General features: G+C 40.1%; 2 protein-coding genes across 18 annotated transcripts in view; one reads left to right on the top strand and one right to left on the bottom strand.

The window, feature by feature from the left end:
• The window catches only part of PSAT1 (phospholipid sterol acyl transferase 1), a 129,653-nt gene that overhangs the window by 55,004 nt on the left and 47,280 nt on the right, over positions 1-27,369 (top strand). For all 17 annotated transcript variants that reach the window (XM_088894913.1, XM_088894909.1, XM_088894907.1 and 14 more), the window contains 2 exons: positions 361-460; positions 10,014-10,108. In XM_088894913.1, the coding sequence (XP_088751039.1) occupies positions 361-460; positions 10,014-10,108 (195 nt within the window). The remainder of the gene's footprint in view (positions 1-360; positions 461-10,013; positions 10,109-27,369) is intronic.
• Positions 23,463-26,347, bottom strand: LOC148804039 (uncharacterized). Its single transcript, XM_088896249.1, has 2 exons — positions 26,329-26,347; positions 23,463-24,509 (listed from the first exon to the last, which is right to left on the bottom strand). Exons 1-2 carry the CDS (start codon positions 26,345-26,347, stop codon positions 23,725-23,727), a joined length of 804 nt encoding a protein of 267 aa, XP_088752375.1. The 3' UTR covers positions 23,463-23,724.

The raw sequence follows: 27,369 nt of genomic DNA, 5'->3' as shown, positions 1-27,369 counted from the left end.
TTTTGATTACAGTATCAATTAAATATGACAGAATCTCAACCCAAGCCCACCCAAGTTGCATTCCTACTTTGTTGTATTCATCCATCTGGATATCTCTATAAGTAGCAGTTTTCCATATATTTGTTAGTGCATCCATGTTCTTATGTGTGCACCCTACAACTTCTGTTGTGATGGAAATGAACTCAGGGTAATGAGTATGAGTTATGCTGTCCTTAAGTAGCATTTCTGATAACATGCATCTGAGTATTTATTCCCTCTGTTGTCTGCTCTAGAACATTTTAAGTACTACGTACTGAAAATTTGTAATTGAGAAGTACAATTTTCTGACAGGCTTATATAGATATTGTTGTATCTTTCCAGGTTGTATCATAATGATCCAGTTTTGAATCCACTCACACCTTGGGATAGGCCTCCCCTAAAGAACATCTTTTGTATATATGGAGTAGATTCAAAAACTGAGGTATGGTTTCTTATTTGAGTAACACTAAACACATTATTTCTACTCATTCAATGATCTATCATATATTACATCCCTAAGTGTAAATATTCATGGCATGTGTCAATATTCACATAATCTTAAGGAGACTCCACATAAGTTTCTTAAACCCTTAAGTGTAAATAAGTTTCCTATAATATACATCATTTCTTAATTGCAATCACAAATACCTGAATAGTGATTAAGAAACTTATGCTAATGTTGTTCCTGTGTTATTATTACGAGACAATTTTTTTAAAGATAATTTAAATTATAAAACCATTTTTTTAGGGATTAAGAATTTAAGGCCCTGACATGGACTTGTTTGGGCTTGCCCAAAGAGGCTTGGTACAAAGGCAGCTCGTAGAATTAGGAATGAAAGATGTTTAACATCACATTAACTATTTAAAATACTGCAATTGGGAAAGACATAAAGAAATTTAAAGTTAGACATGCTGGATTATATTTTATATGCGATGTTTGTATTTATTTTTGTATTTTCACTTTGGATATGTTTTATATGTTATGTTTATGCATTTTAATTTGATCTAGTAGACTTTTTAAAATATTTAGTTTAAGATTAAAATTTCAGTTTTTAATTAATACTATTAATATCTTTCTTGATTTATTTTGAATTTTTACATTTTTTTTATTTTAGAAAATCTTGCACCCTGCTTCAAAAAGGTTTACACCTCACCTTGCGCCTTGTGCTTTTAAAATACTAGGGGATGATAACTCTAAGTTCTTTAATGCATTAGAAAATAGAAGGAAAAAGAACTCTATCTCCAAGTTAGTTTTTAATGAAGAGGAAATAACTCAACAAAGTGAGATTACAAGAGGACCATTCTAAATCTTTGTGTGGTTCTAAGTCTGGCAAAAGCACAAGTGGAATAATTGGATGGGCCATCTTTGCATAGGAATAAGACCTTGCAGTGGAATTGGAGAAGCCGTTTGAGTTGGATGGAATAAAGAAAGTTGTGTTCTCTATGGATGGGGCCATGGTTCAAATTATCTGTGCGCATGATACTAAAAGTTTTAGTAGTAATAGATGGCACTAATTGTTGGACAGTTTTGGTATGCCCTTAGCTTCAATCAGTTTTGATGTACTTTTGATATTTAATGTAAATAAATGAAGTACATGTTTGATTCATGTTGTGTGGTATACTTCTGTGTAAGACCCTAAAACTGAACACTTAATGAGGCTTGTGTTGGTTTTGAATGTTCACAGCCGCTGGATAAGTCTGGGGAGATTTATCCTGCCAAGGCTGACACTGGTGTGCTGCCAACTGTTGGGGTGGCTTGTCTCAGCCGCCAGGGTAAGACCCAAGGCATATGCTATGTAGGATTAATTGAACCCTTGAACTGGACCAGATTTCCAGTATTACCTTGGACCTTGGAGATAGATGGGCAAAACTGGAAAGTTACACCTGACCCCTAGACCCGATTACGGTACTGCATTAGGTGTCAGATTTGGGTGTCTTTGATATGCTAATTAGTGAGATCCTTAGCGGGGGTCAAAACCTGGGTATGTTGGGACAGTCTGAGAATTCATCTGAGTGGGTGATCATAGTGACGGGATCAGCCCCTTTATCGGACAAAGGTAATGATCGGGAATGCACTCTCTGATGGAAACCAAACTGCCGACAGTTGATTTCAATCGTTGGAATTTTGTTTTGCAAAATTTATATATATGATATATATTTAAGTACGGTTTCAAAACGTTTGCAAATGGTTTTAATTCCCAGGATCCATGTAAGTAGAAAGTGCATCACTGTTCCTTGCAGCCGAGGGAGAGGTCCTCTCTTGTTGGGCAGTGCTTGATCATTATGGGCTGAGAGGTTAAGTGTAAGGCCATTTGGGATAATACCTGATGGGCTAATCTTGCTCCTGCCCACAGTCCCTGGGTGTTTATAAGATGGCTTGGCCTAGGGACCACTTAGTGTAAGTGTTGGGCCCATAGGGTCCATATGATGGGCTCAGGGGTTCACTGGGCTTTCCAGTGAATTCGGCTAGGCCTTGTAATGAAGGCTGGGCCGAAACCATGTGACTGGTGTGTAGATCAATGCTTGGGTTCCACGCCATACAAAGACGCCCAACTAGGCAGCAGATTAGAAACTAATTGAGCACTAATTACTTAATGGGCCAAAAGCCCATTTCGAACTGGGCTGATATGATCACCCACTTATGGGGCGGATCTGAGAGTAGGGTTAGCTGATAGGATAGGGTTTTGACCCTATCCAATCTTAGAGACCAAATTCTAATATGATTTGAATACAGATTTGAATTGGGATAACCTAATCTACAGATAGGATTAAGATTATCCCCATCCAAATACAGATTTGAATTGGGATAACTCCTAATAGGATTAGGGGATTCTTAATCAACAAGAAAGGAAGAAACCCTATCAAGAATTATTAGAATTCGAACCTAGGGTTTTCAGAGGTATTCTTCTGAAAGACAGAAATAGGATCTCATTCTCTCTAAGCTGAAAACTGCTTCTACGCCAATTTAGCATTAGGGAACTCCTCCAGCCGCCACCACCTGCTGCATAGTTCGATCTTCACTGAGAAGGGAATGAAGAAATCAGTTCTTGATATCAATTTTCCAAAAGAAATTGATCAAGTTCGGTGCTCATTGTTTCCAGAGGATTCTTTTGAAGAATTCGGTGTGTAGGATGCACTCTGTTGGTTCCGTTCCACAATTGCTGTGTCATCTTTAGCAGGAGTAGATTTTGGTGTCTTCTCTGGGCGTGAACACCAACTTTGGGAGATATTATTTCTTTGGATCAGGTATAATCCCTCCCTTGTCTTTTGGTTCAGATCTGGTTCGGTTATGGTTCAAGTAGGATCCTTGAATATTGTATTCCAAATTTAGGGAATATGATTCCTAGTTGGAAGAAATGTAGGAATTTTTTTGAAATTCGCCCACCCATTCCACTACCTTTTTGGCGTCCATACGATGGATCCTACCATTCTTTCACTAATTAGCCCAAGAGTTAATGCCATTTTTATAGTCCTTATTCTTAAAAAGCCTATAAGTTGTGTTCTTTCCTTCTTACTGTGTATTTCAGGACCAGGTTTCAGGGAAGAAGATTGGACTTGCTAAGGAAAGGGATGGACTCTACTACCTTGAAGCAACCAACAAACCTTCTCACACACGAGTCATTTTTATCTATCTCCAATAAAGATTTAATTTGGCGTCATCACTTCCGTTTCAGTCATCCTTCATTTCCTGTTTTAAAAACAATGTTTCCTTCCTTGTTTAAAGGAATTGATGTTGAAACCTTTCATTGTGATGTTTGTGAACTTTCTAAGCACAAAAGGGTTTCTTTCCCAATCAACAATAAAAGATCTTCAACTCCTTTTTATTTGATTCATTCGGATATATGGGGCCCTTCTCAAATTCCCAACATTACTGGTTCTAGATGGTTTGTCACCTTTATTGACGATTGCACTAGGGTCACATGGATTTTTCTTCTTAAGTCTAAATCTGATGTGGGTACCATGTTCCCAACTTTCATAACATGGTCCAAACTCAGTTTGGTGTGAGAATTAAAAGGTTTCGATCTGATAATGCTACAGATTATGTTAATCAGAATTTGTCCCCATTTTTTCAGAAAGAAGGCATTGTGCATGAATCCTCCTGTGTTAACACTCCCCAACAGAATGGGATAGCTGAGAGGAAAAATGGCCATCTTTTGCAAACCACCCGAGCCTTTCTCTTTCAAAACCGGGTGCCAAAACAATATTGGGGGGAAGCTGTCCTTACTGCTGCATACACCATAAAATGACTACCATCTAAAGTTCTTGACAACCGAAGCCCAATACAAGTCCTTTCTCAATTCTACCCTGATATTCGAACCTCAAATAATCTCGCACCAAGAATTTTTGGCTGCACTGCCTTTGTTCATGTCCATAATAAGGGAAAATTGGATCCACGAGCAATCAAGTGTGTCTTCTTGGGATATTCTTCAACTCAGAAAGGTTATTAATGTTATCATCCAGCCACCAGAAAATCTACACCTTCATCAATGTCACATTTGAGGAGGGACAATCCTTTTTCACTCAACCTTATCTTCAGGGGGAGCCCTCATTAATGGAAGATAAGGCCTCGGATCTACTCTCCTTAGATGTATTACCCTCCTCACAGTCATCCAACTGTCAAGAATCACATCCCTCTGAGTCACAATCCTCTGAGCCCTACATTCCCGAGTCTTAACAAGAGTCAAACAATCCGACCATTGAACCAAATTCTGACACTATTAACCCCACCAATGATGTGCATGATGAGGTGAGATATATGCAGATTTACTTTAGGAGAAGAAATCCAGATCCTCAACTTGTGCAAGTCCAAGATTCAACTCCTAATCCTGGAACTGAGGGATATGCAGAACCTGAACCTGCACCTTCACAGTCTGAGTATGACCTACCTATTGCACTGAGAAAAGGAACCAGAGAATGTACCAAACGCCCATTGTACCCTTTAGCAAAATCTGTGTCGTTCCAAAGATTCTCTAAATCTCATAAAAGTTTTCTACTCAGCCTTGACACTATTCCAATTCCTAATACTCTAGCCGAGGCACTTTCTAATAAGGAGTGGAGAAAAGCCATGAGAGTGGAAATGGAGGCACTAGAAAAGAACAACACATTGGAAGTTGTGGATCTACCAAGAAACAAGAAGACTGTAGGTTGTAAATGGGTGTTCACAATTAAGTACAAATTTGATGGGTCGTTAGAAAGGTACAAAGCATGACTGGTAGCCAAGGGATATATACAAATTATGGGGTAGATTATCAGGAAACTTTTGCCCCGGTAGCTAAAATGAATACAGTAAGGGTGTTGTTGTCTTTGGCTGCTAACTATAATTGGGATTTGCAATAGTTTGATGTAAAGAATGCATTTCTCCATGGTGATCTAGAAGAGGAGATATACATGGACATTCCACCGGGTTTTGGAGAAGGCATTAAGGGGAACAACGTTTGTAGGTTGAAGAAAGCACTATACGGCCTCAAACAATCTCTGAGAGCATGGCTTGGAAGGTTTACAAAGGTGATGCTTAGTACAGGTTACAAGCAAAGTCAAGGTGACCACACATTGTTTATCAAACACACAACCTCAAGGGGAGTTACTGCACTATTAGTCTATGTGGACAATATAATCGTTAATGGGAATGATAAAAAGGAGAAGGAAGCATTGAAAAACTGCCTTTCCAGAGAATTTGAGATAAAAGACTTGGGGAGACTAAAGTATTTTTTCGGAATTGAAGTAGCACATTCTAAACAAGGCATCTTTATCTCTCAACAAAAGTATGTTGTTGATCTTTTGAGAGAAACAGGAAATATGGCATGTAAACCAGCTTCCACGGCCAGATATTACAAGTGTAGACTTGGAGATGTTCCAAATCATAAACTTGGAGAAGCCAGCGAGAATGCAAGTGTAGACAAGGAGATGTTCCAAAGACTGGTTGGAAAACTCATTTATCTTGCACATACACAGCCAGATATTGCATACGCTGTAAGTGTAATAAGTCAGTTTATGCATAATCCTAAAGAAGTTCATCTGCAGGCTACTCATCGAATTTTGCTCTATTTGAAAGTCAATCCAGGAAAAGGAATTTTATTTAGAAGAAATGGGGGACTGGCTCTTGAAGCATATACAGATGGGGGACCGTAGATAGACGGTCCACTTCTAGTTACTGTCCCTTCTTGGGAGGAAACTTAGTCACTTGGAGGAGTAAGAAGCAAAATGTAGTGGCTTGGTCAAGTGCAGAGGCAGAATTCAGGGCTATGGCACAAGGAGTGTGTGAATTACTCTGGTTGAAGATAATTTTAGAAGACCTGAAGATTCCACGAGAAGAGCCTATGAAACTATATTGTGATAACAAGTCAGCCATCAATATTGCTCATAATCCTGTTCAACATGACTGGACGAAGCACATCGAAATTGACCGACACTTTATAAAAGAGAAACTGGACAGCAAGTTGATTTGCACTCCCTATGTGTCTACGAAAGGACAACTGGCCGATGTACTTACTAAAGGGCTCAATAGTACAGACTTTCGAAGAATTATAGCCAAGCTGGGAATGGAAGATCTCTATTCACCAGCTTGAGGGGGAGTGTTGGAAAACGTGGGGTTACTCGTGCAGATCTATATTTGGTAGTTGTGTAAAAATAGAATTGTATATATTCTTAGGATTATGGAAGGATTGATTTAGAAGGTTTTTCTTTCTATTTCTTTCTTTCTATTCTTGTACTTTATATTTTCTTTTCTTTCTATTTTTTCTTCTTTCTATTTATTGCAGTAGCTTACTGTATAAATATGCCGATTGTGAATAGAATGAAATACATCAGTATTCTACCATTCCAAAACACTAACTTATGTATGTTTCCTAAACTGATGGACCTAAAGTTATGGAGAATCAATCAGAGAGTCAATCTTCTACTTTCCAACACTCCCCCTCAAGCTGGTGAATATGCATCTTTCATTCCCAGCTTGGAGATAAGTCCTTGGAATGCCACATTGCAAAGCCCTTTTGTCAGCACATCTGCCAGTTGACCATTCGTTGAGACGTATGCAATGCAAATTAATCCGCTATCCAGCTTTTCCTTTATGAAATGCCTATCTATCTCAATGTGCTTTGTCCTGTCATGTTGGACGGGATTGTGAGCAATGTTAATAGCTGACTTGTTGTCACAGAATAATCTCATTGGACCTTCCCATCTGATCTTTAGGTCTTCCAAATTTTATCTTGAGCCATAGTAATTCACATACTCTCTGAGCCATTGCCCTGAATTTTGCCTCCGCACTTGATCTAGCTACCATGTTCTGCTTCTTACTCCTCCATGTCACAAGATTTCCTCCAAGGAACGTACAATAACCTGAAGTGGACCGCCTATCCACAGGAGAGCCTGCATAATCTGCATCGGTGTATGCCTCTAGGGCTAATCCAATATTTCTTTTAAACAAGATTCCTTTGGTAGGATTAGCCTTTAGGTAATGTAGTATCCTATAGACCGTCTGTAGGTGAACCTCTTTCGGGTTGTGCATAAACTGGCTAACCACGCTCATGGCATATGCTATGTCTGGCCTTGTGTGGGCAAGATATATAAGTTTTCCTACTAATTTTTGGTACATTTCCCTATTCACGGCTGGATCTTCATTTGCTTCTCCCAATTTGTGAGTTGGCTTAATCGGTGTGGAGGATGGTTTGCATGCTAACTTTCCTGTCTCTCTTAAAAGATCTGTTACATATTTCTGTTGTGAGATAAAGATGCCTTCTCTGGAATGAGCTACTTCAATCCCTAGAAAATACTTCAGTCTCCCAAGTTCTTTTATTTCAAATTCTCTGACTAGGCATCTTCTCAAGGCTTCCTTCTCCTTTTCATCATTTCCTGTCACAATTATGTCATCGACATATACCAAAAGAGCCGTGACTCCGCCTACATCTGAATTCTTTATAAAGAGTGTATGATCTCCCTGACTTTGTTTGTATCCGATGGCAAGCATAACTTTAGTAAATCTTCCAAACCACGCCCTAGGTGATTGCTTGAGACCATATAGTGCTTTCTTCAACCTGCAAACTTTATTTCCTTTTAGATTTCCTTTGAACCTCGAAGGAATATCCATGTATATCTCCTCCTCTAAATTACCGTGAAGAAAAGCATTCTTTACATCAAATTGCTCTAAGTACCAGTCGAAGTTAGCTGCTAGTGACAACAAAATTCTTACCGTATTCATCTTAGCCACTGGAGCGAATGTCTCCTGATAGTCAACACCATAGGTTTGTGTATATCCCTTTGCCACGAGTCTTGCCTTGTATCTTTCTAGAGAGCCATCTGACTTGTACTTTACTGTGAAAATCCACTTGCAGCCCACGGGTTTCTTTCCTGGTGGTAGGTCAACAATTTCCCATGTTTGATTCTTATCTAGAGCCTGCATCTCTTCTCTCATGGCATCTTTCCATTTTTCATCAGATAATGCCTCAGATAAAGTATTAGGAATATGAATGGTGTTTAGACTAACTAGGAAACTCCTATGTGATGGTGAGAATTTTTTAAAGGACTCCCCCTGAAGATAAGGTTGAGTGAAATATGGTGTTTTTTCTTCAAAAGTGACATCAATAGAGAAAGAATTTTTTGGTAGGTGGGTGGTAACACTTATACCCCTTTTGGGTGGACGAATAACCCACAAAAATACACTTGACAGCTCTTGGATCTAACTTTCCTCTATTATGGCTATGGACATGGACAAAAGTAGTGCATCCAAAGATTCTTGGGGTGAGATTATTTGTTGTACGTAGATTGGGATAAAATTGAGAAAGTGTTTCCATTGGTGTTTTAAATCCCAACACCCTCGAAGGTAATCGATTTATAATGTATGCGGCTATAAGCACAGCTTCCCCCCAATAGGTTTTTGGAACATGCTGGTGGAAAAGTAAGGCTCGGGTTGTAGCTAGTAGATGACCATTCTTCCTTTCTGCTACTCCGTTTTGTTGTGGAGTATTAATGCAGGAGGATTCATGGATAATCCCTTCTTTTTGAAAATATGGGGATAAAGTTTGGTTGAAATAATCCTGTGCATTATCCGATCTAAATCTTTTGATTCTGATCCCAAACTGATTTTGAATCATGTTGTGGAAATTTGGGAGTACACTACTTACATCTGATTTAGATTTAAGATGAAAGATCCAAGAGACCCTAGTGCAATCATCAATAAAAGAGACGAACCATCATGAGCCAGGCACATTTAGAACTGTGGAGGGTCCCCATATATCACTATGGATAAAAAAGAATGGGACTGAACTTCTCTTGTTGCTGATTGGAAAGGGCACACACTTGTGTTTTGCAAATTCACACACATCACAATGAAAATATTCAACACTCAATCCTTTAAACAAGGAGGGAAACATAGTTTTCAGAATTCCAAAAGATGGATATCCTAGTCTAAAGTGATGAAGCCAAATGGCCAGGCCTCCAAGTTGATCGAATTTGCTTTTCCTGTAAACCATTTGCTTTTCACAGATGATCTAATTTTATTACTAGAAGCTGATTTGGAAAATATCAACACCTTAAAAGGAATAATGAAATGCTTTGAGATGGTGTTGGACAAGTTAATTTTTCCAAAAGTAGCATTGTGGGAATAAACACAAGTGAGAGCCTGATGATTAGCCTTAAAGAAGCTTTAGGATGCAAAGTGGAAAAGTTCCCTATCTCTTATTTGGGAATGCCTCTTGGAGGAAATCCAAGAGCTCTACATTTCTTGGACCCAGTGGTAGAGAAGTGATTGTGGTTGATTTTTCCTCATTCAACCAGATGTAAACTGTTCCTGTGAGATAATTATTTTCATAGCACTTTTATCATGTAAACATAAATTTGCAAATACATTATGGAATTTCATCCAAAAACTGATAATAACTTCCACAGTTCCACCTCAGAAATGTAACTATTTTACAACTAGAGTAATTTTGTGTCTATTGTACATTTACTTAGATATGCTATTTGAGTGAATGATCATGTGACGTTGGGAATTGGATAAACAGGTTGGTTACTACTTTGCACCAAGTGGAAAACCGTATCCTGATAACTGGATCATGACTGATGTTATTTACGAGATTGAAGGAACTCTGATCTCAAGGCAAGCATTATCAAACTAAATAAGTATCCACAATAGTAGTTACCAAATATGTTTTGGCATTTTTATTTTGTTACCATTAATTTTTCATTTTTGCCCTTTCTTGATCAAGGAATACATTTATTTTCTTTAATTTCAGGTGAAAAGAGAAGTTGGTTCAGGTCTTTCTTTAAGTTAATGATGAATGAAATACCAGAATCTAGCTCTGGTTCAAAATTTTGCTTCTTGCTGATCGTTTTTTTTTACCACTATCCATTATCTAAATCCTAATATACATGTGCAACTTGGTGTCAAAGCAAGGTTCAATCAGAGAGGAATTGTTGGACTCATAGATGTCTTGGTTGTTAAACCTTGTGCTATGTTAGATACTAATAATTTAAGGAGAAACGTATTCATGTTGGGCTAATGAACCTGAATTCTTTTACTGAGACCACAGTAAAAATATACATTGCAAACAATCAATTATTCCCTTTAGTTAGTATGCTAATAAATGGCATCTTAAATTCCCTAAAAAGAAGGCAAGAAATAACTTGAGGAGTGTTGAGAATGCTTAGACAGGGGTATTTTGAGCCCTTTCCTCTTCTCTTGTACTCTCTCTGTATTTGGGTGCCCAAGTAGGGGCTTCCTTGTAATTTACTCTTTTCCAAAATATAAAGAACTTTTGAGGGTGTGAATAGTAACTAACACACACCTCTCGATACATCTCTCTTTTTCTTCTCTCCTCTTCTTTTCTCTCTTCTAAACCCTAGATTTATAACTCTTGTTCACCAACTTGGTATCAGAGCCAGGTTAAAGGCACTTAGGAGTACCTCTCCTGCTAATCCTCTCCCACGAGGTGAACTGCTGATGCCGGACCGTCGCTGGATGACATCAGCGGTCCTTACAGGTGTTGGTGGCAATCAATGAATCTTACAAGGTTTGATTCGCCTTGATTTTAGAGGATTTTTGGTATGACTCTTGTCCCTGTTCAAAGCTTCTATGATCTTTAGTGGTTTTTTTTTTCATGGAGAAAATTGTAGAAATTCCTGATCTGATGTTGAGCCTTGTACATCATGTTTAATGACTTCTTTTGCTGTAAAACCTAGACCATTCAGGTTGTTTTACACTTTGGGAATGACGAGAAGTGGTCCTATAATTTTCTAAGCCCTGTATAATTTGGGGATATTTTCTTCTCCCTCTATTTTGCTGCCAATCTAGTTTTTTGGCCTCTTTGTGTCTCTTAACCGTGTGGTGACCTTGGTTCTTGGATCTAGATGTAAATCAGTCCTCAAATATTAGGTGTAAATTTGAAGATTAGAAGAAAAAGGAAGAAGAGAAGTAAGAGCAGCAACACAAGAGAAGAAGATGGCGAAAAGAGAAGGAAGAAGAAGAAGAATCGAATTGTCTTCACTTTCTCCTCTAATCCTTTTTTTTATTAAGAATTAAAGTTAGAGTAATGACAAGTATGCCCTTAAGTGGGCGGCCAGCTAGGCAGTAACATAAAGAGATTAAACAAAAAGAAATAACAGGCCCATTAGCCAACAATAAAAGAAAAGATATTATAAGAGAAGATACTAGGACCCATTCGGCCCAGTCTCGTTACACTCCCCCTCAAGCTGAGCATAGATGTCAATCATGCCTAGCTTGCTTATATAGTGTGTCATTTTACCTCTTGGAACTCCCTTGGTCAAGATATCAGCCAATTGCTCGTCTGATGTGATGAATGGCAAACAAACTTCTCCTAAGGGAACTCTTTCCCTTATAAAATGTCTATCAACCTCAATGTGCTTAGTTCTGTCATGTTGAACATGATTATGTGCAATGTTGATAGCTGCTTGGTTGTCACAGTAGAGCATCATTGGCTTCTCATAGTCAACCCCCAATTCTTCTACAAGGGATCGTAGCCACAGTAATTCTGACACACCATGTGCTATTGCCCTGTATTCTGCTTTAGTTGAGGATCTAGCAACTACAGACTATTTCTTACTCCTCCATGGCACAATGTTCCCAGTGACCAGAGCACAATAACCTGAGGTGGATCTCCTATCATCAATACATCCTGCCCAATCAGCATCAGTGAAAGCTTCTAGCTTCATGTGTCCATGTTTAGCAAACAGAATACCTTCCTGGAGTACCTTTCAAGTAACACAGAACCCTTTCTGTAGCAGCTAAATGAGTATCTCTGGGAGAATGCATAAATTGACTAATAACACTTACTGCATAGGAAATATCTAGCCGAGTCATGCAAAGATATAACAACTTCCCAAGCAGTCTCTGAAACACCCCCTTATCAGATAAAAACTCACCATCTGTAGCAGAAAGCTTATGATTAGGATCAATAGGAGTGGAGATTGGTTTAGCTCCAAGTTTACCAGTCTCAGCAAGGAGGTCAAGGACATATTTACGCTGAGAAATGAAGATACCATCCTTAGATCTAGCAACTTCAATGCCCAAAAAATACCGAAGATCTCCCAAATCCTTGATTTCAAATTCAGAGTTAAGAAACCTTTTTAGTTTACTGACCTCTTGAATGTCATTACCCGTGACCACAATATCTTCAACATAAACTATCAAAGTCACCAAAGAGCCATTTCTCTTCAAGAACAGGGTATGATCAGATTGAGTTTGTGTGTAGCCAAAGGAGACAAGAGCAGCCCTAAACCTCTCAAACCAAGCCCGATGAGACTGTTTGAGATCATAAATAGATTTCTGCAGTTTACACACCTTGGCTTGCATTTCCTTCCCATACACCCCTGGAGGCAAAGACATATAGACCTCTTCATGCAGGTCTCCATTCAAGAAGGCATTTTTAACATCAAACTGGTGTAGGGGCCAATCAAAAGTAGCGGCTAGAGATAACAAAACCCTGACTGAGGTCATCTTAGCGACAGGAGCAAATGTCTCAAGATAGTCAATGCCATACATTTTGAAAGCTGAACCACTGTAGTCGAAGTAGCAGAAAAGAGGAGAAGAAGAAAAGATGCTGGAAATGTCGAACTGTACTTGTATTCGACAATGCCTTTATTTATATATAAGTGAAGTACAAAGTACAAAGTACTATCTGGCATGGTCACAATCGGTAAAGATTTATATATGTAGTAGAGGAAAGTGGGGGTTTATCTCCGGGAGTAAGAAGGCTCCCCCAGAGGATGATCCATCCTATGAGAAGTGGATGCAAGAGAATTACACTGTTATTGGGTGGCTTGTGAACTCAATGCAGCCACAGATTAGCCTCTATGGATGAATTCAGCAATGGAAATCTGGGACAGTGTTGCAGATACCTATTCCCAGAAGCTAAATGTGGCTAGAGCCTATAAATTGAGAAGTGATGTGAAAAATTTAAGGTAGGGGGAGAAATCCCTTGCTGTATACTTCTCAACCCTGAAGTCCCTATGGCAAGAAATTGATCTAATAGAAGCTGTAACTTGAGACACCACCAATGATGCAGAGACTTACAGGAAACTAGTTGAAAGAAACAGAGTGTTTTTCTTAACCGGACTAAACCCAGAATATGACATTACAAAACAAAATATTTTATCCAAGGAAAGTGTCTCATTGTCACAAGTGTATGCTTTGGTGAGCAGTGAAGAAAGCAGAAGGATGGTCCAGGTTCAAGGGGTTGGTATTAGTGATCACTTTGCGAATATGGGGGTTAAACCCAAAGGAGTTGTGGGGGCTCCTAGTGGCTCTGGAAAGAAAGAGGTTGTATGTGAATACTGCAAGAAGCCAAAGCACACCAAATGAAGGGATGAGATATCCATCGTATGGACGCCCGAATCTTGCGGAATAGAACGGGCGAATTTCAAAAATTTCTCTCCATCCTATTGGGAATCGTATTCCCTATTTTAGAAAAATCATATTTTTCAAGGATCAATCTTGAACCATGAACTGAACCAGATCTGAACAAAAGCAGTAAGAGAGGGATATACCTGATACGGAGAAATAATATCTCCCAACGAAGGTGTTCACCCAAGGAAGGATCCAAAGACTGCTCCCACTGGAGATGGCGCAGTGCAGGATGGAGCAGATTTAGCAGTGTTCTTCCCAAGAACCTAATCCTTCGCAAAAATTAGTAGGATGGCACGTGAGCATAGCTTCCTATCAGTCCCTTCACAAGAAACTGATATCAAGATCCAATCTTGATTTCTCCCACTGAACTGGAGATCGAATTGATAGGTGTGGCGGTGGCAGGAAGGAGTCGGCAAGAGAGAATTTTCGCAAATGTGCTGGATTCTCTCTTCTGTGATTTCAACTCTGAAAATAGGTGATGAACTTGTGTGTTTAAAGGTTACCGCCCCCTCCTCCTTATATAACCTTAAAGGGATCAGCTCCTAATCCCATTAGGAGTTGCTGATCCAAATATGATTTGGATCAGAATTCCCTTTAAGTGATAAGGGTAAACCCTTATCTTATCTACAGATTAGATCAGCCTTCTCCTAATCTCATTAGGAGTTTTCCAGATCTGAATGTGATTCAGATCTAGACTCTCTGAGTGGATAGGGTTAAGACCCTATCTTATCTACTAATCCAATCCCAGAATTCGCCCCTTATTTAACTAATCAAATCAGCCCAGTTCGAAATGGGCTTTAGGCCCATTAAGGTTATGTGCTCACTTAGCCTTCCAAACTGCTGCCCAGTTGGGCTTCCTTGTATGGCGTGGGACCCAAACATTGATCTACACATCTGCCACATGGGTTTAGCCCAGCCTATGTTACAAGGCCTGGCCGAATACACTGTTATGGACAGTGCACCCCCTGAAACCCATCACATGGGCTCTATGGGCTCAACACTTACCCTAAGTGGTCCCTGGGCCAAGCCGCCTTGTAACACCCAGGGACTGTGGGCAAATGCAAGATTAAGGAGTGTGGGCAAATGTAACACCCATCAGCAATATTACCCTCAATGGTCTTACACTTAACCTCTCAGCCCATAATGATCAAACACTGCCCGACAAGAGAGGACCTCTCCCTCGGCTGCAAGGAACAGTGCTGCACTCTCTACTTACATGGATCCCGGGAATTAAAACCTTTTGCAAATGTTTGGAAATCATAATATATATACTTTTATATCTCATATAAAATATATTTTGCAAAACAAATCTCAACGATTGAAATCGGCTGCCGGCAGTCTTGGTTTCCATCAGAGAGAGTGCATCCCCGATCATTACCTTTGTTCGACAAATGGGCTGATCCTGTCACTATGATCACCCACTCAAATGAATTCTCAGGCTGTCCCAACATACACAGGTTTTGACCCCCGCTAAGGATCTCACTGATTGGCATATCAAAGACAGCGCAATCCGACACCTAGTGTAGTATCATAATCGAGTCTAGGGGTCAGGTATAACTTTCCAGTTTTGCCCATCAATCTCCAAGGTCCAGGGCAATACTGGAAATCTGGTCCGGTTCAAAGATTCAATTAATCCTACACTACATGTGCCTTGGGTCTCACCCTGGCGGCTGAGACAGGCCACCCCAACAATTGGTAGCACACCAGTGTCAGCCTTGGCAGGATAAATCTCCCCAGACTTATCCAATGGCTGTGAACATTCTAAACTAACACGAGCCTCATAAGTGTCCAGTTTAAGGGTATTACACAGAAACACATCACAGGAACATGAATCAAATATGTACTTTATTCATTTACAATGAATTCATATTGTGCACTCTGATGTGTGGGGGCTTTACCACTTACCCTCTATGGGGGGCTACAAATATTTTATCTTGTTTATTGATGACTTTTCTTGGTTCATTTGGATATTCTTGATGAAATCTCGTGATGAAGTTCCAAGACTTGTAAGACAATTCCATGAATTTGTTCTAACCCAGTTTGATACTAGGATTAAAATTTTCAGATTTGACAATGCAAAAGAATATTTTGAGAAGAGCTTATCCTGCTATCTCTCTGACATGGGGGTTATTCATCAAAGTTCCTGTGTTAGGACCCTAGAACAGAACGGAGTTGTTGAAAGAAAAAATAGGCATATTGTTGAAGTTGCAAGAAGTATTTTGTTTGCCTCACATGTTCCTACAAGATTTTGGGGTGATGTTGTCCTCACTGCTACCTACCTCATAAAACGTATGCCATCTAGGACTTTAGGGTTTAAGTCTCCCTTCAATCTTCTTCATCCGGACAAGGACCTTTTTCCTATTCCTCTTCGTGTCTTTGGCTGCACCTGTTATGTACATGTTCCAAGTGTCCAAAGACATAAATTTGAACCAAAAGCCTACAAGTGTATCTTCCTTGGTTATTCCCCCACACAGAAGTGTTACTGTTGTTTTGATCCAAAGATTGGCACTCGATATGTCTCAATGGATTCACCTTTGATGAGTTTTCTCCCTTTTTTGGTTCCTCTCTGGAAGGACATTGTCCACTGGGGGAGGGTTCATCACAAGTGTTTGCTCTTCCTCTCCCTGTCCCAGTTGAGTCTTTTGATGAGTTTGCGTCTCCTTCAAATGAATCAAGGGAGGGTCAGTCATTCCATTCTCCCTGTCCCAGTGTTCTTCCCTCTTTACCTCCTCGTCCTATCCTCAATCCCAAGGTGTATCAAAGGCAAAGATCCAGGAATGAGCAGGTTGTTTCCCTTACAACACATGAGCCTTGTGCACTTCTAGTCACAGATGAGACAACAGGTACTGTTTCAACCCCTTTGGAGCCATCTTTCCCTGACCTTGATATTCCCATTGCTGTTAGGAAAGGAAAACGGAAGTGCACTGCACACTGCATTTCCAAACACCTTTCTTATAGTCTGCTTTCCCCTTCATATTTTTCCTCTCTCTCTTCAGTTGCCTCTAACCCTATTCCCAAGTCTGTGTCAGAAGCTCTTAGTATTCCAGAATGGAGGGATGCATTAAGATCTGAAATTGATGCCATACACAAGAATGACACTTGGGAAGTGGTTGATTTGCCTAAAGGGAAGGATCTAATGAAAGAATGGTAGGATCCATCTAATGGACGCCATAAAGGTTGCGGAATGGGTGGGGCGAATTTCAAAAATTTCCTACCTTCTCCCAACTGGGAATCATATTCCCTGAATTTAGAATACAATATTCAAGGATCTACCTGAACCCTAATCAAACCAGATCTGTACCAAAAGATAAATGGGAGGATTATACCTGATCCGGAGAAGCAGTATCTCCCAAAGTTGGTGTTCACGCCCAAAGAATGCTCCAAGATCTGTCCCTGCTGAAGATGACACAGCTGTGGATGGAACAGAACCAGCAGGGTGCGTCCTACACACTGGATCCTTCACAAGAATCCCCTGGATGTACTAAACACTGAATTCTTTCAGTCTTTCTTGCAAGACTGATGTCAAGAACTGGTTTCTTGACTTTCTTTTCTGCAAAGATCAAATCTTGCAACAATGCAGATGGCGGTGGCAGGAGGAGATTTCCAGAAACGAAAAAGCTGAATTGTTTTCTTTTCTGGAGAGAATGAGATCTAATCTCAATTCGCAGGAACCTTTCTTGCTTACCAGAACCTCTTGGATCGAAATCTGATTTCCCTGTCTTGGTTCATTCGAAAATCTCCTCTCTTTTCTTCTTGATTAAGAAATCTCCTAATTAGGAGTTATCCCAATCCAAATCAGTATTTGGATAGGGGATAATCTTAATCCCTTTCCCAGATAGAGTTAGCTTACTCCTGATCTTATCAGGAGGTTACCAGATTCAAATCTGATTTGAATTTGGTCTCTAAGAGTGGATAAGGCTAAGAGCCCAATCCTTTTTGCTAACTTCAATCTCAAATTCGCCCCATTGATGGGTGATCATATCAGCCCACTTCGAAATGGGCTTTTGGCCCATTAAGTATTCAGTGTTTAATTAGTTTCCAATCTGCTGCCCAGTTGGGCTTCTTTGTATGGCGTGGGACCCAAGCATTGATCTACACACCAGCCACATGGGTTCGGCCCAGCCTTTAATACAAGGCCCAGCCGAATTCACTGAAAATCTCAATGAACCCCTTGAGTCCATCGTATGAACCCTATGGGCCCAACACTTACATTAAGTGGTCCCTGGGCCAAGCCATCTTATAAAAACCCAGGGACTGTGGGCAGGTGCAAGATTAGCCCATCAGGTATTATCCTAAATGGTCTTACACTTAACCTCTCAGCCCTTAATGATCAAGCACTGCCCGACAAGAGAGGACCTCTCCCTCGGCTGCAAGGAACAGTGCCGCACTCTCCTCTCACATGGATCCCGGGAATTAAAACCATTTGCAAACATTTTGAAACCGTACATATATATGTAAATATATTAATTTTGCAAAAACAAAATTCCAACGATTGAAATCAACTGCCGGCAGTTTGGTTTCCATCAGAGAGAGTGCATTCCCGATCATTACCCTTTGTCCGACAAAGTGGCCGATTCTGTCACTATGACCACCCACTCAGATGAATTCTCAAACTGCCCCAACATACCCAGGTTTTGATCCCCACTAAGGATCTCACTGATTGGCATATCAAAGGCAGCCTGATCCAGCACCTAGTGAAGTGTCATAATCGAGTCTAGGGGTCAGGTGTAACTTTCCAGTTTTGCCCATCTATCTCCAAGGTCCAGGGCAAGACTGAAAATCTGGTCCGGTTCAAGGATTCAAGTAATCCCATGCTGTATGCGCCTCGGGTCTTACCCTGATGGCTGAGACAGGCCATCCCAACACTTGGTGGCACACCAGTATCAGCCTTGGCAGGATAAATCTCCCCAGACTTATCCAACGGCTGTGAACATTCAAAACTAACATGAGTCTCTACAAATGTCCAGTTTTAGGGTTTTACACAGAATTAAACCAAACAACATGAATCAAACATGCACTTTATTTATTTCCACTAAATAACAAAAGTACATCAAAATGATTGAAGCTAAGGGCATACAAAACTGTCTAACATCTAATTGGTTGCAAGTGGGTCTTTACTATTAAATATCGGGTTAATGGGACCATTGAGAGGTACAAGGCCAGGCTAGTTGCAAAAGGCTATACACAGACGTATGGGATTGATTATCTGGAGACCTTTGCACCTGTTGCTAAGATGACATCTGTGAGGGTTCTTTATCTCTAGCTGCTCACTTTGACTAGCCCCTTTATCAATTGGATTTAAAGAATGCATTCCTGAATGGTGAATTACATGAGGATGCTTTGAGATATGCAAGGAAAGGTATGCAGGGAAAGGTATGCAGGCAGAAGAAATCCCTTTATGGCCTCAAACAATCCCCTAGATCATGCTTTGAGAGATTTAGAATAGCACTTGTTAACTTTGGCTATGTTCAGACACAGTCTAATCATACTCTTTTTGTGAAGAGGAGTGGACCTCTGGCAGTATACCTCATTGTGTATGTAGATGATATTGTTGTGACTGGTAATGATGTTTCAGGAATTCATGCTCTCAAATCTTTCCTCCACATAGAGTTTGAGATTAAAGACCTGGGGGAATTGAGATACTTCCTTGGCATAGAAGTTGTTAGATCTAAGGATGGGATTCTTATCTCCTAAAGGAAGTATGTTCTTGACTTGCTCTCTGGAACTAGGAAGATGGGTGCTAGACTAGTTGCTACATCTATTGATATGAGTCATAAACTTTCTGCTTCAGATGGAACATTGTTAGAAGACAAATGGGTCTTCCAGAGACTTTTTGGGAAACTCCTGTACCTATGCATGACTCGGCTAGATATTGCATATGCTGCCAGTTGTATTAGCCAATTCATGCATGCTCCCCGAGACACTCATATGGCAGCAGCAGAGCAAATTTTGTGTTATTTGAAGGGCTCTTCAGGAAAGGGAATTCAGTTTGCCAAGCATGGTCATATGAAACTTGAAGCCTATACTGATGCTGATTGGGTTGAAAACATTGATGATAGAAGATCTACTTCTAAGTATTGCAGCTTGGTGAATGGTAATGTTGTTTCTTGGAGAAGCAAGTGTGATAGAACAAGAATTAGAAGAAATTGATGTCTTTCTATTGAGAAAGTAGTACATATATATACAACTTTGTAGATACTAAAAAGGAAGAAAATCCTATAGCCTTGCAGATACAAAAAAGGAAGAAAATCATACAGCCTTGCAGATACAAAAAAGAAAGAAAATCATACAGCCTTGTAGATACTAAAATAGGAAGAAAATCAAAGAAAGAATAATTCCTATAATCAAGCTATTCCTAATTGGGCTAATACTACATATTTACAGCCTATAATTTCGTAACACTCCCCCTCAAGATGGAGCATAGATGTCAATCATGCCCAGCTTGACAAATATAAGAAATCCGAGCTCCATTAAGAGCTTTTGTAAAGATATCTCCTAACTGCTCTCCAGTCTTCACCTATGCTGTAGAGATCAAATTTTGTTGAATTTTCTCACGAACGAATTGATAGTCTATCTCGATATGTTTAGTTCGTTCATGAAAAACTGGATTTGGAGCAATATGAATCGCAGCTTGATTATCGCACCATAGCTTCGCTGGAACTAAGACTTTAAGACCGACCTCAGTTAAGAGTTGAGAAACCCACATAACCTCACACGAAGTTTGTGCCATTGCTCTATACTCAGATTCTGCACTAGATCCCGACACCACATTTTGCTTCTTACTCTTCCACGAAACCAGATTACCACCAATGAAAACACAATAGCCAGTAGTGGACCTTCGATCAATCTTGGAACTTGCCTAGTCCGCATCAGAAAAACACTCAATGTTACTGTGACCATGATTCCGATACAGTATCCCCCGTCCAGGAGCTCCTTTCAAGTAACACAAGATTTGTTCTAAGGTTGCCCAATGATGACTGTAGGAGAGGACATAAATTGACTTACAATACTAACTGAGTAAGCAATGTCTGGACGAGTCACTGTGAGATAGTTCAACTTTCCAACTAATCTTCTATATCGTTCAGGATCATCAAAAGCATCTCCATCCTTTGTGAGTTGCTGGTTAGGAAGCATTGGAGTACTGCATAGTTTGACTCCCAGTTTCCCAGTTTCTATTAATAGGTCCAAAACATACTTCCTCTGAGACAGGAAAATGCCTCTTTTACTCCTTGCCACCTCAATCCCTGAGAAGTATTTTAGGTGCCCCAAATCTTTAGTATTGAACTGGCTCTACAAGAAGGATTTCAAGGATGAGATTCCCTTCGTGTCACTTCCAGTGATAACAATATCGTCTACATATACAACAAGTAGAATGATGCCAAATGTGGATTGCTTATAGAAAGCAGTATGGTCAGATTTGCACTTCCTCATCCCAAACCTCTCTACTGCCTGACTGAATTTTTCAAACCAAGCTCGAGGACTCTGTTTTAGTCCATACAGCGATTTTCGAAGACGACAAACTTTCCCAGACTCCCCCTGAGCATCAAACCCAGGTGGTTGCTCCATATAAACCTCCTCCTGAAGAACTCCATGCAGGAAAGCATTTTTAATATCAAGCTGGTAAAGTGGCCAATCATATGTAGTTGCCAGAGAAATAAATAATCGAACTGAAGTCAATTTTGCCATAGGGGAGAAAGTATCAGAATAGTCCACTCCATATGTCTGTGCATAGCCTTTGGCCACCAGGCGAGCCTTCAGGCGAGCCACTGATCCATCAGAATTAAATTTGACTGCAAAGACCCACTTGCATCCAAACGCTTTCTTACCAGCAGGTAAATCGATCAGATCCCAAGTACCATTCTCAGTCAAGGCATTCATTTCCTTAAGCATGGCATCACGCCACCCAGGATGGGATAAAGCCTGGTGAACAGTTTTGGGAATCCCTACAGAATCAAGAGAGGCAACAAACGAACAAGTAGAGGACAAACGATCATAGGTTAACATAAGAGGAAATTGGATAAGTACATTGACGTTTTCCTTTCCGAAGAGCAATAGGTAGATCAATATCACTGGGCATTGGATCTGATGACGAAGAAGAGACCGGTGCCGGACTTGTCACAGGAGGATTAGGTCGTCGAGAATAGACTTGAGTAATAGGTAGTTTTGGTTGAGAAGGTGGTGGTGGGGGTATTGGAACAACACTAGCGTCTGGATCGGTGACATGATACACTAGTAGATCATCATCCTCTTGTGGACACACAGGTGTAGATGGAGCAGTAAAGAAAGGAAGATGTTCATGGAATGTAACATCAGCTGACACAAGGTACCTGTTCAAGAGAGTAGAAAAACACCTGTACCCTTTTTGGAGACGAGAGTATCCCGGGAAGACACATTTTAATGACTTGGGGTCCAATTTGGAAACATGCGGACGAACATCACGAACAAAACAAGAACATCCAAAGATACGAGGTTCAACAGGAAACACAAATTTATTAGGAAACAGAATCTTATAAGGGATCTGATCATTTAGAATAGTGGAAGGCATGCGATTAATCAAAAAACACGCTGTAGAAACAGCATCAGCCCAAAACTGTTTAGGAACATGTGTTTGAAATAAAAGAGCCCTGGTAGTTTCAAGAAGATGTCTATTTTTTCTCTTAGCCACTCCATTTTGAGATGGAGTATCAACACAAGATGATTGATGGAGAATTCCATTATGAGTCATGTAAGTCTGGAAGGAATCAGAGGAATATTCTTTGGCATTATCACTTTGCAATGTTTGTACAGACATATCAAACTGGGTTTTTATTTCAGCACAAAAGGTTTTAAAATGTGAAAGCAACTCAGAACGAGATTTCATTAAATAAAGCCAAGTCATACGAGAAAAATCATCCACAAAGGTAACAAAATATCGAAATCCAGTCTTAGACATAATAGGACAAGGTCCCCAAACATCTAAATGTACTAACTCAAAAGCATGACTAGCCCTTTTATTAACTCGAGAAACAGACGATAGACGATGATGTTTTGCAAACTGACAAGACTCACAATCTAAAGAAGATACATCATGAAACTGAGGAGATAACTTCTTTAACAAAGGTAAAGATGGATGCCCCAATCGACAAGAGCTTCAAAAGGAGATAAAGTACTGGAACAGGCAATGGTCTAAGGTTCTTGGGTATCCAAAATGTACAGACCTCCTGATTCTCGTCCTTTACCAATAATCCTCTTCGTCATAAGATCCTGAAACAGACAATGATTAGGAAAGAATGTTATACAACAGTTAAGAGTACGAGTGAGTTTGCTAACATATACCAAATTAAAAGAAAATTTTGGTAAACTCAATACAGATGACAAAGAAAGTGTTGGTGTGGGATGATAGTGCCAGAACCAAGGACAGAAGAAATAGAACCATCTGCTAAGGTGACCGAAGAAGGAAAAGTGTGTGATTGGAAAGTGAAAAAGAGACTAGGATTACCTGTCATATGATCTATTGCACTAGAATCAATGACCCACTGAGAGGAAGAAGAAAGAAGACATGTATTGGTTTTACCTGACTCAGCAAGGGCAGTGATGGACTGAGAGGAGTTCTTTAATGCCTCTTGATACTAGGTAAATTTCGCATACTCATTTGCAGAAATTGTAATGGTCTGATTTGACGATGGATGAGGAGCATCACTCATAGTTACAACATGAGCTGACTGAGACCTAGAAGACTTCTGGTTTTTCTTTAGCAATTTCTAGCAAGTCCTTTTAGTATGTCCTGGTTCATGACAATAGTAGCAAACTACTCCCCCTGTGGCCTGAGTTCCAGCATTCCAACCACTATTACTGCCACCTCTGCTACTATTCTAAGAACGAGACCGGCCAGTTGATCCACTATTCTGACTGACAAGTGCACTAGGTTGTTGTACAGGTGAGGTATAGGAACCAGTATCTGTACGAAGGACCCTAGTAAAGACCTCTTTTAAAGAGGTAATCTCAGGATTAGACAAAATCTGTGACTTAGCACCATCAAATTGAGGATTAAGGCCAGACAGAAAACTCATAATAGCCATCTGTTCACGTTGAGTCTGCTGAACTTTGATATCAGTACTGAAAGGTAACAAGGCGTTCAATTCTTCATAAGTGCACTTGAAATTCATGAAATAGGTCTGAAGAGACTGATCCTGTTGTTCAGCCCGATAAAATGTCTTGCAAACATAAAAAATACGGGAAATATTTTCTTTACCAGAGAACAGAAAAGCCAAATATTCCATTAGTTCTTTTACAAACTCACAGTGAGAGACATGACCGATGTACTCATTCTCAATAGAATTGCGGATTTGCAAAAACAATTGAGCGTCAATCCTTAGCCATTCAGTGCGGGTCTCATCAATAGGAGGGTCCTTAGTCAGATGGTTGTCCTTAGAGATACTCCGTAAATACAAACGAACAGTCTTACTCCAGTCAAGTTCTTGAACACTGAGGCTGCTGTGCAACTCTCCGACCTGTTGCAGACTTGAAAGCCCTCTCCCGATCGAAGTGAAGAAGAGATGGGTGAAGGTGGGTAGGCCGATCTGGGATTCCACTTCCACTGGTAGGGGCGGTGAGATGCAGATGTCACTCGGAATGGGTGACCTAGAGGTTGCGGCTGCTGCTCACTTGGGCAACGTAAAGAATTCAAAGCTGCTCACTTGGGCAGTAGAGGGAAGAAAACTAGAAATTAGTTTCAGACTGGAACTGGTGTCTCCAACTCTGATACCATGTGATAGAACAAGAATTTGAAGAAATTGATGTCTTTCTATTGAGAAAGTAGTACATATATATACAACCTTGTAGATACTAAAAAGGAAGAAAATCCTACAGCTTTGCAGATACAAAAAAGGAAGAAAATCATACAGCCTTGCAGATACAAAAAAGGAAGAAAATCATACAGCCTTGTAGATACTAAAATAGGAAGAAAATCAAAGAAAGAATAATTCCTATAATCAAGCTATTCCTAATTGGGCTAATACTACATATTTACAGCCTATAATTTCGTAACAGCAAGAAACAATCGGTTGTTGCTTGATCTTCAGCAGAAGCAGAATACAAGGCCATGGCACATGGAGTTTCTGAACTGTTATGGCTAAAATCATTGATGGAGGAACTTGGGGTTGAGCATGACAAGCCAATGATGTTGTACTGTGATAATCAGGTCGCCATCAACATTGCCCACAACCCAGTGCAACATGATAGAACTAAGCATATTAAAGTTGATAGACACTTTATTCGAGAAATTCGGGTGAAGTGTGTCTTCCTTTCATCACATCTGAAGGACAGTTAGTAGATTTTCTCACCAAGGGCATTCCCAAGGCAATGTTTCAGCATGACACTGGCAAGCTTGGCATGATTGACATCTATGCTTAGCTTGAGGGGGAGTGTAGAGAAGATGGGCCGAATGGCCCATAGGCTGTTATTCTTTCTTATTGTTTATGTTCCTTTCTATAGTGGGCCTTCTTTTAGGTCCATCCTCTTCTATGTTATGTTCTTGTAATTTCTTGCCCAACCAAGGGCCCCCCCTTGTAATTATTCAAAACTAACTTAATGAAATAGTGTTAGGGTGTTAGAGGGAGAGTGAAGTTCGAACCTCTCATACTCTAACCCTCTTTGCTGCCATCTCCCTCTTCATCTTCTACTCAATAGAGGCAATCTTCTCTGCAGTTTTTGATTTCTTTTGATTTCTACATCTATCCTAAACAGTCCCACACTCTCAAGGACTGTTTTTCTTCTGACAATTCACTTGGTCAAACCTTCAAGAGAACCCAATAAGCTGCAGACTAGATAGGTTTCTGGTTTCCTCAGACTGGGCAGAAAAATTTCCAAATCTCCAAGAAATCAGACCTCGCTGCACTTCAGACCACTGGCCTCTAGTTTTGAGAACAGACCTGGTTTTGAAAGGTAAACACCCATTCAGACTGGAGAAGGTGTGGACTTATCACAAAGATTTCCTGAAAAATGTAGCTTTATGGTGGAAGGAATGTAATGTTGAAGGCTGGGCAGGGTACAGATTGCTACAAAAGCTGAAATTCCTGAAAAGAAAACTTAAGTCCTGGGGGAGAGAAGAGTTCAAATTGTTCACAGAAGAAAAAAATGTCATCCTCATGGAGCTGGAAGAGTTAGACAAAAAAGAGCAATTAGGAGATCTGAATGGGGAAGGAAGAAGCAGGAGAGATGCTCTAAGGAGTTCATGGGAAAAGGTAATCCAAAAAGAAGAAATCTTTTGGAGACAAAGGCCAAGGGTCAGATGGTTAAAGGAAAGAGACAACGATGGTATTCCTTCCCCTCCTCCTGTGTATCGGCCTCAGTCTTGGCAGCAATTTTCTATCAACTGCAGTAAGAGGGTGGCTCCTGTAGTAGAATGCCTATCACAATTTGATCCCCCGGACTTAGGTAATCTTGAACCTCCTGAAAATCCTATTATTGATTCTGACCTTGATCTTCTATTGCCATTCAAAAAGGGAAGAGGACGTGCGTTTTATAATGCTCTCTAACCTTCCTATTGTGCCTATATTTCTGCCATCTCTTATGTTTCTTTCTCTCGCAGTGTTACAAAGGCAATGCAGTCCCCTTACTAGAAGGAAGCCATGAACCAAGAAATGGAGGCCCTAATAAAAAACCAGACTTGGGAGGTTGTTCCTTGTCCTAAAGGTAAGATTCTTGTCAGGTATAAGTGGGTTTACACTGTTAAGCACAAGGCAGATGGCTCAATTGAGAGGTACAAAGCTCAGCTTGTAGCCAAAGGATACACTCAAACTTATGGCATGGATTATTTGGAAACCTTTGCTCTAGTTGCTAAATTGAACTCTATTCGTGTGATCATGCCTCTTGCTACCCATTACTCTTGGCCTTTACATCAAATGGATGTAAAGAATGCCTTCCTTAATGGGGACTTAAAGAGGAAGTGTATATGGATTTACCACCTGGGGTAAGCTTTCTTAGCAGTGATGGAAAAGTCTTCCGCTTGAAGAAGTCCTTGTATGGGCTCAAATAGTCCCCGCGAGCCTGGTTTGACAAGTTCAAAAATGCTATCTTAAAGATTGGGTTTTCTTAATCTCAGGCTGACCACACTTTATTCATTAGAAGAGTTGATGGTAGAGTAACAATGTTGATAATATATGTTGATGACATTGTTGTGACAGGTGACGATATCACAGGTATCTCTCAGTTAAAATCCTTCATTGCTTTCGAATTTGAGCTTAAGGACCTTGGTGATCTCTGATACTTTCTTGGAATTGAAGTTGTAAGATCTAAGGAGGGAATTTTCCTGTCACAAAGGAAGTATGTACTTGATTTACTTCATGAAGTTGGGAAATTAGGGTGTAAGCCTGTAGAAACTCCAATTGACCCCAACCACAAGTTGAGTTCTACTGAAGGAGAAGTCTTCCAGACAAGGGCATATATCAGAGATTGTTGGGCCGCCTTTTGTATCTTTGTTTGACTAAACCTAACATATCCTATGCTATTGGAGTGGT

Source organism: Nelumbo nucifera, chromosome 1, assembly GCF_055504915.1.
Source record: "Nelumbo nucifera cultivar China Antique chromosome 1, China Antique-T2T, whole genome shotgun sequence".
NCBI classification, from domain to species: domain Eukaryota; kingdom Viridiplantae; phylum Streptophyta; class Magnoliopsida; order Proteales; family Nelumbonaceae; genus Nelumbo; species Nelumbo nucifera.
Note: the sequence above shows the minus strand (reverse complement) of the source record. Positions and strands in the feature narration are given on the sequence as shown.